This window comes from Melozone crissalis, unplaced genomic scaffold (genome assembly GCF_028551555.1).
Source record: "Melozone crissalis strain CALT ecotype California unplaced genomic scaffold, PUWL_Pcris_2 ptg000036l_1, whole genome shotgun sequence".
Lineage (NCBI taxonomy): Eukaryota > Metazoa > Chordata > Aves > Passeriformes > Passerellidae > Melozone > Melozone crissalis.
The window spans coordinates 4,147,365-4,155,926 of NW_026535814.1; the positions used below are offsets into that span (position 1 = coordinate 4,147,365).

Sequence of the window (8,562 nt, forward strand, 5' to 3'; positions counted from 1 at the left end):
CACACTCTCTAACATAGTTGCACAAATGCTTATCTGGGGGTTATTTGTTTGTGGGGTTTTTTTGCTTGTTTGTTTTTGTTTTGGTTTGGGGTTTTTTTGTTTTGGGTTTTTGTGGGGTTTTTTTGTGATGGAAGAGAATCTGTGTCAAGAATAACCTCAGCATAGCGCATCGTGAACCTCAGAGCACTGGCTAACACTCTTTCACTTTTTCTTAAAAGGTCAAGAAGCTAATATTCATTTATCCAGAGAGGCTGCTTTCAAGTGAGGCATTTTTCTTTGAAACTTCAAAGAGCTGGACTTCCCTTACAGCAGGTTTTTTGTCACTTACAGTTGCTACTCAGTTACAGGGCAAGGAAATGACAAGTCATAGGACCAAACACTTTATTTTCAGAAACATAACACAGAAGTAAGGAAAGTACTTGTACAGTCCTTGTGAAAGGTAAAAACTTGCAAACAGTTTGTCACAAAATCAACTATTTAAAAAATTTCAGCCCTCGAAATGCCTAAATCCATCCTACTCACCTGACTGAACAAAGTGCAAGCAAAGTACTTCCAAAGGGTAAGTCATAGAAGGGTACAAAGCCATCATATCATCACAAGCCTTTTCCAACCTAGTGACTTCATGAGGAAACTAGAAAGGAAAAAAGAGTAAACAGTTATTTATGTGAGTTCTCAGATGTGAAATAACAGATCTATTTTCTTACTAGAAAGATGCTTTAACATAACCTTACTTTAGACAAGCACTGTATGAAGTCTTTGTAAAGATTTTGGTGGTCTTCACCAGGAACAGTGTCAGCAGAATGCAGCGCATGTTCAAATGCAGTCAAAAGCTGAAATAACAAAAAATCAGGAGTGCAAAACAAATATTCTAGGGAAATCTATCTTCATAGAATAGAATATTTCAGTTGGAAGGAACATACAACAATCATCTAGTCCACATGCCTCAGCACTTTAGATCTGACCAAAAGCTAAAACATGTTATTAAGGGCAATGACCAAATGCCTCTTGAATGCTGATAGATTTGGGACATAACTGAATTTCTAGGAAGGCTGCTTCAATGCTTGACCACCCTTTTGGTAAAGAAATGATGCCACATGTCAAGTCCGGTGAACCCATCCCACACATTCCATCACTAGATGCCAGAAAGAATAGCTCAGCACCTCCTTCTCCACTTCCTCTGCTCAGGAAGCTGCAGACAATAGAGGCACCCCTCAGTCTCCTCCAAACTTGGAAAACCCAAAGTTATCTGCTCCTTAGAGGAGATAACATGCTTTCCAGCCCTTCCATATTAAAGTGGGTACTTACATGTTATTACCTAGATCCTACTTTAAAAGTTTACACTAGTGCTATGAACAGAGAAAGACATGAAGCAAGTTTCTTATCATGAAGCAGCACTCAGCATCTAAAGCATCTAAATTGTCTAGTACAAGATGAAGCAATAATATGATGCCACAAAACATAAGATGGTACAAGGAAGGTAAAATTTTTAAGAACATAGATTGCTCTTCAAACCTAATCCCAATTCAAAGAATAGGAAATTAGGTTACTATCCTGTAAGGTTAGCTGTCAGCCTCTCTCCCCACTCTGGTCTAGAAATCTAGAAGGCTAGTCTAATCTTTTTTTCTTGATGCTTTGGGGAACACAGGCACCAGAGTGCAGGCTTACAAACAACCATGCTAAACAAAGTTGTACACAGCTTGTCACTAGAGAAATACTGAAGTGTGTTGCTTTCAGGTCTGCAGCCTTCCAGATTCAAGTGCTTTACTTGAAACTGCAATAAGCTGTGGATTTGCATGTGAAAGTTATTCCTGAGGTTTATGCTATTTAAAAAATAATCTGAAGTGATTTTTCCTTTCCAAAAAAGCAGTGCTGCCTGCAGTACCTCTTTTCTACACTAGCTTGAAGTTAAAGCCTTTGCTTTTTTAAAAGTAGAGATACAGATTCAATTTTCTGCTATCTGAAATAACTTCAATTTGTATTTTCTCCTTTCTGAAACACTGCTATCAGGTGATACATTTCCACCTTTCATGCTGAAGGAAGTTCATCTTCCAAGAACAGATAAATCAGATAAAACAAAATTAACTTTGTCCACAGAGGACTCATGATCATTCTGTTTGGTTTCAATCAGCTTTGACACTTTCCTAAGAAGTTAAAGCTTAATACCTAGAGGAGAAAAGAAAATTTCATCCAAAATACTGCTATCTAGGAAAAAGAATAGGTACAAAGAAACGGAAAAACCTCACAAATCCATTTCTTCCTACTTGGATGAAAGCAGGGGGGAGTTTGTTTATTGAAGAACATCTGTATTGGTTATGTGTGGCAAAGTTTTGCTAGAGGGAGGCTAAGTGGGGTGGGTTCTATGAGAAGCTGCTAGAAACCTTCCCCATGTCCAACAGAGTTGATGCAGCTGGCTTCAAGACAGACATGTTTGGCTGAGGTCAAGAGCATCAGCAATGCTGGGAGTCCCTCTGGAATAAAAGATTCAAGAAGGGGAAGAAACCAGTGCAACAGCAATTACAGGCAGAGAGAGAAGTAAGAATATGTCAGAGTAAGAAAAAGACCAGTGCTGGAGCAGTCTGCCAGTGAAGGACTACACCCTGTAAAACAAACCATGCTAGAACAATTTGTGAAGAACTTAGGTGACTCGTTACTCCTAAGGCTCATCTCAGGCTGCTGCACAGTTGCTGTTTCTGTCAAAATGTAAAGCTGCCCAACTTTTCCTCAGAAGTTTAGTACCTCTGAACACTGAGACAGTCAACTCAGACAAACAGGCTGCAATTACTAGGTGCACTGGACATATATATATGTACCTAGCTGAACAAGGAGTGAGAAATATTACCAACTGCCCAGTCTTATTATCCTGGTTCCTTGTACTGTCTTTCAGTAACTCGATCATCTTCTTCCAAAGCTGATGAAGCTCTGCCTTTTCTGCACCTTCCTCCTGTTTCATCCTTATTAGTTTCTGCCAAGTTTCAGCCACCTGTCAACAGGAACAAATGACCCATGCTGATTACTCTTTAAAGAGCTGAAAGTCCGATATAAGTAGTCAACTTGTCACCAAAATTCACTGAAAACCGGGTAAATAAACTCCTTAATACCAATGCAGCTTTAAGAAATCAGCATTATTTAATTTACTGGGTAAGGGATGCATGGGGGACTGCTCCACCTGGTGTGCATTCCGATCCTCTGCAAGTGCATTGCTTACACACAGTCATAATACATATTATAATTGCTTATTACCATAAATCCCTCCCCTGGTTCAGTCTTTTATAGTCTTGTTTAGGCAGCAGCTGCATTCCTAAGCCAGATGACCTCCCCTTATCTTCCTTTTGTCCTTGCTCAGAAAGCAGATCCTGTACACCCTGTTTCTTTGCCAAAAGTGCACACACACAGTAGAACTCCTCATTCTTGGGTTACCCCTTGGGTATCAAACTCTATCACTCTAGGGTAGACAACATAGTAACATTTACAGTTACCCAGTAACCCAGATTTACTTGCTTTCTGATTAAATAAATAGCAAGTCCCAATGCATTGTGTGCAACCTCTCTACCTTCCAAAGTACAGTAAGTAAGCTAGAGAAGATCAAGAGTATATGAATTCTAACTCTGGTTCCTGGAGGAAACCAACAGTAAAAGTAAACCTAAATATCTAGGGCACTACAAACAGAAAGAGAACAAAAGGAGCAGTTCACACTGAAATTCCAGCATGGAAAAGTCAACAGAAATGGAAACAAAAAATAGGACCCTGAAGCCTAACTTCAGGTTCTTGTTCCATATAGAGTAAGTCTGCCTTCATATGCTAAACTATCAGCATTAAATTTAGTTTAAGAAGCTGGTATACAATGAGGCTTTGGAGTTAACTGATAGCCTTCAGCCCCATGCTCCGTGCTATGTAAAATTTTCCATGTTCCATTGCTGGACGAGAGGTGGGAAGATGACATAGAATACAATCATGCACCACCAGGTAAGAAAACAGCCTTTTGAAAGAGCAAAGTGCATACCTCCAAAACAGACATTCTATAACAATACTACAGAGATTGCAGGTATCATGACTGTTGACAACTCCACCTCCCGGTACTGACTAGAGTCACAATGATTTCTGCAAAGCTTGTGTTGCTCTGAAGAGGTTTTTTGTGTCCTTATCATTGTGTTGGGAATGCAGTACAGAAGACATAAGCAATCAAGTTCAGGTTGTGTACATACCCCATCTTGCCCTCTAGAATGAAGCTTCAGTAATAGCCTAGGAAGGGATCACCCCACCAGTGAAAGGCTCATTGGACAAACAGCACTGGCCAAGCCAGGCAAAGGACACCTGACTCACACATACTGCATTTAATACCACTTTTGACTTCTAGAAATACAACAGAAGGATGATATTCTGCCCTTTCATTCTCAATAATAATAGTCTTTGCCAGTTCTGTCAGTTTAATGGATTGCATCTAAGTCTCACCCAGTGGAAAAGACAAAATACAGTTAAAATCAGTTCCTCCTGGTTGTGGTCCACAAGGAGACCTTAAGTGGTCTGTGGCCCATAAGAATGGAGGTTCCTTGATGAAAAGTAGTTAGATCAAATGGAAAATAATTGTTAGAAGTAAGAGAGTGCTTGACCTACCTCTAAATATTTCTTTTCTTGATGGTATAGTTCCACAAGCTTGTTACATATATCACACCATTTCTGCTTGTCACCACTAGAAAGGAAGAAAATCCCCCCAAAACAAGCTAAGTTTTTATATAACAGTGTAATGCTTTTCAAATTCTGACAAATAATTTTCAGTAAGTTCAGTTGTCAAACTCATATTTAGACTACATACTAAAAATTGCCCTATAAGTTTTACTCATTGCTGCTCTGAACAAAAAAAAAAAAACTTTTATGGACTTTTGGATCAGTTTTCAAAGTAACCAAGCACTCCAGTCAGCTACAGTGACAGCTGAGCTAGATTTGTTTAGAACTGTGCCTCTACAAATTGCATGACACATATTCTGTGATCTTAAAGCAGTGAAAAATAAGCCTTCTTATTAATGCAGGCAATCACTTATCAGAGATAAATGCTTCAAGTTTGGACAGGAATAGGATAACATGGAATTCCATAAACTACTAGCCTCAAGTACAGGTAAGCTAAGAGAGTTTTTGCTCTACCAAAAGGAACAGGAAAAAGAAAACTTACCTAAGCAGAGAAAACCATAGCACAAGGGCTGAACTACTGATGTGAGAAGGCTTCAAAAACTCAAAGTCTATACTCTGTACCACCAATGGCATTCACTGAACTAGAAATCTTTAGACTGAATTTATAGCATTCAATATTCTTTACCTTTCATGAAGTTCCAAGAGTTTTTGGTACACATCTGCTAAGTCTCCTTTGACATCTGTTTGATTTGGTTTCTCATACAAATTTGCTAATCCCTTAAGAAAAAAAAAAACCAACAAAAAAAAGTAAAGGAAGCAAGATTTTATGACAATGCTTATGTTTTATGAGAATGCTACCCGTTCTGTATACAAAAAATATTCCATTGCCTTCAATGGGGTCAAGTGTAAAGGCAGTAATCACTGTGCAGAATTCTGCACAGCCCATTCAATCGACTAATTTTAAGTGAAAAGCTTTCTTCAATTTCTTTACTAATAACAACAATTTTTTGAAACTTGTATCGGTTACTTGATCTGGTCTGCACAAAAGACAATATAAAACTTCACTAGGCCTTATAACCATATGTATATATATATGTGTGTGTGTATGTAATATGCAAAATACATAACAACATATATGCACACCCAAGTATTGTATCAAGAAAGCCAGAACCTAATAGCAAAAGTGAGGACATTTCAACATACACTGAATTCAAGCCCCAACAGTTATACTTTAAAATACCATTTATACTGAAAATACTAAGAACTTTATTATCTTACAGAAACATTGACTGTTGATATCAGCAACAGATATATAATATGAAACCTTATGCTTCATGAATTAATACATAACAAAATTGTAGGCTGTAAATCTACATTGCAATAGGCTCTAATGCACACACCACACAGCTGTTTTAAATGTAAACTTTTTGATTTCAAGTAACAATAACATTCATTAACAATCCACTTGATGCTGAAAGCATCAGATAAAACATTTTCTGTCTGTAAGAGAAGAACTGTCAGGTGTTTATTGACCTACAAGCATAGAAATTTTTGGACAAATTTACTGTAATTGTTTCAATTAGTGTTCTCCCTTGCATGTCTCACCACTGTATAGTCTACATAAGAAATACAAACTCAGATGAACTGAAAATAAAGTTGATGATGATTTTACATTGGACACACAACTAACAGGAACCCCATCTACTCCAAAGCTTCTCTGGAACTTAAGGGCCTCAAGAAAACAAGATACAAGTCTTAACTCTGCTTTATTCCTATATTTAACTCCATAGTGATACTTTTGAGGGAAACAAAAATTGGATATTCACATACCTGCCATGCCAGTAACTGGTTTGGTTCAAGTTCAATAGCCTTCTTGTATGCTCCTTTGGCCTGATCAGGCTGCTCTAACTCAGCAGCTGCCAGGCCAATGAATACCCAAGCATTGTAGTTATTTTTTTCTTGCTTCAAGACTGCCTAAACCACACAATTTTAAGTAAAAAATTGATTAAAGAAATGATTAAAGATTAATCTGATTAAAGAAATGTAACTTACACATCCATGTACTGAGTTTTATCACTACAGTTTAGTGAATTATTTTATATGGCAATATTAGGAGTTAAGTAATTTTATGTAAGACACTGAGATTAGTAACTTCAGTTTCTTGTACTAGAGGATGCTTCACACCTGATGTGTTGAGTTAGTGCTGCAGCCCAGCAATTAAAGCACTCCTAGGAGGTCTGGATTAGAAATGGATTTTTATCTCTATCATTCCAGACTTAATACTCTTACCGCCACATGTCAGCAAATTCCAAAAAAAAGGGAATAAAAGTTTACATGGGGGAAACTAACACAAACAATCAATTAAGTTAATTCTGAAAATCCATCTCAACTATCACATCAATATGGTACTCTACACTCTACACTCTTAATTATACAGTTGTGGAGGTATGGGAAAAAGAACAAAATGTGCAAAAAGCCCCAAACTTGCCTTCCAAATATAAAATTAATTACCTTGCAATGTTTTAAGGCCTCCTTGTACTGTTTATTTCTTATTGCATCTCTAGCACTCTTCAATGCTGCCTTCACCTCCTTATTTGACATTGTGGCTGCTAAATACAAAGGACATATCATCAGTTCTTGTAAAAACAGATATTCTGACACATACAAAATATTTATACCTTTATTGCACAGGGGTTATTTTAAACAGAGAAATTTAGTGCAGTATGCCAAAATACATACAGCACCAGAAACTCATAAAAAAGATGGCATAGTTGAAACTACTCACATTTAGCTCCAATGCAGGATTCAGTCATTATTCCAAAGAGTTACATGATACAAAGTAGCTATCCAAGAATGAAACTTTTTGTACAAGTTAAGACAAATTTAAGGAAGAGGTGTTTTGAGAGCCTGTAGTTAGGCTACACATAGCAGATCCTTTTTAAAAAGAAACTAAGCAGTGAACCGTGTTTAAGACACCTATGGCCCGAGAAATGTGTCCCAGAGGCTGCTAAGAATCAGGGTATTCTCTGTGAGCGTTCTACAGCAGCACCGCGGATATCTGTCACACCTCGGCGCGGCCCGCCCTTCACACACAGTTACAGCAGATTCTGCCTCTGACTACTGCCACGAATCAAAAAAGAAAAAGCATTTAAGAACACAGCAAAGAGGCATTGACGCTTTTTAAAACAATCTTTTAATGTTTTGGTGTATGTTGTACACCAAAATGAACTTTAGAAACACCACAGTCAAAGCTGCCGAGATAGGATGAGACTGAGAAACAACACTACTGCTGCCAGGACTCAAAAAGATGAAAAACGCAACCAGCTGAAGAACAAAAAAACTTTTTAGGAGCTGCAAAGCAAAAATAAAGGAATGGTTGGACATAGGACGACATCGAATTTCAAAGATTTCCTCAGAACCTATAAAGAAATCTGTCGGACTTGAATCGCTCAGCAGCTCCTGGAGATAAATTTGCTTCCTACGAGGGAACAGATGCTTCGGCCATCACAAACGTACCCCACCGCGGGCACTGTCCAGCCTGAGCTGCACAGTCACCTACAGGCAAAAGACCCTGCGGCGCAAACCTGGGCACCGGGGAGGCCATCCAGCCCGGCCTCCGGGGCCGCGAACCGCCTGGGGAGGCAACCCACGCCTGCAGCCCCCCACCCAGGGAAAGCCGCGACGGGCCGAGCCCCGAGCCCGGTGCCCAGGGCGGATCGAGCCCGGCCCCAGGGCGCGCCGCCGCCCGCCGCTGCCGCACCTGCAGCCGCCGCCGCGTCCGCCACCTCAGCTACCACCAGTGCGCAGGCGCACTGAGACGCGGGGCAGTGACACGCCGCGGCAGCCGCCATTTTTTCTTGGTGCACTGTGGGAGATGTAGTTCCCGTTTCCCGGGGCACGCTGGGAATTGCAGGCCGTCGCACTGGGCATCGTGGGAGT

General features: G+C 39.6%; 1 protein-coding gene across 4 annotated transcripts in view; it reads right to left on the bottom strand.

The window, feature by feature from the left end:
• SKIC3 (SKI3 subunit of superkiller complex) overlaps positions 1–8,408 on the bottom strand; it is a 46,512-nt gene extending 38,104 nt beyond the window's left edge. Inside the window, exons 1-8 of one of the 4 annotated variants that reach the window (XM_054283351.1) lie at positions 8,384–8,408; positions 7,135–7,232; positions 6,454–6,597; positions 5,309–5,400; positions 4,612–4,687; positions 2,840–2,980; positions 732–830; positions 523–631 (exon numbers count right to left, since the gene is read on the bottom strand). In XM_054283351.1, the coding sequence (XP_054139326.1) occupies positions 523–631; positions 732–830; positions 2,840–2,980; positions 4,612–4,687; positions 5,309–5,400; positions 6,454–6,597; positions 7,135–7,224 (751 nt within the window). In that variant the 5' untranslated portion in view covers positions 7,225–7,232; positions 8,384–8,408. Of the gene's footprint in view, positions 1–522; positions 632–731; positions 831–2,839; positions 2,981–4,611; positions 4,688–5,308; positions 5,401–6,453; positions 6,598–7,134; positions 7,233–8,042; positions 8,106–8,383 lie in introns of those variants that run through there. The other 3 variants (XM_054283350.1, XM_054283352.1, XM_054283353.1) reach the window with 3 other exon arrangements.
• Between the last annotated feature and the right edge of the window lie 154 nt (positions 8,409–8,562).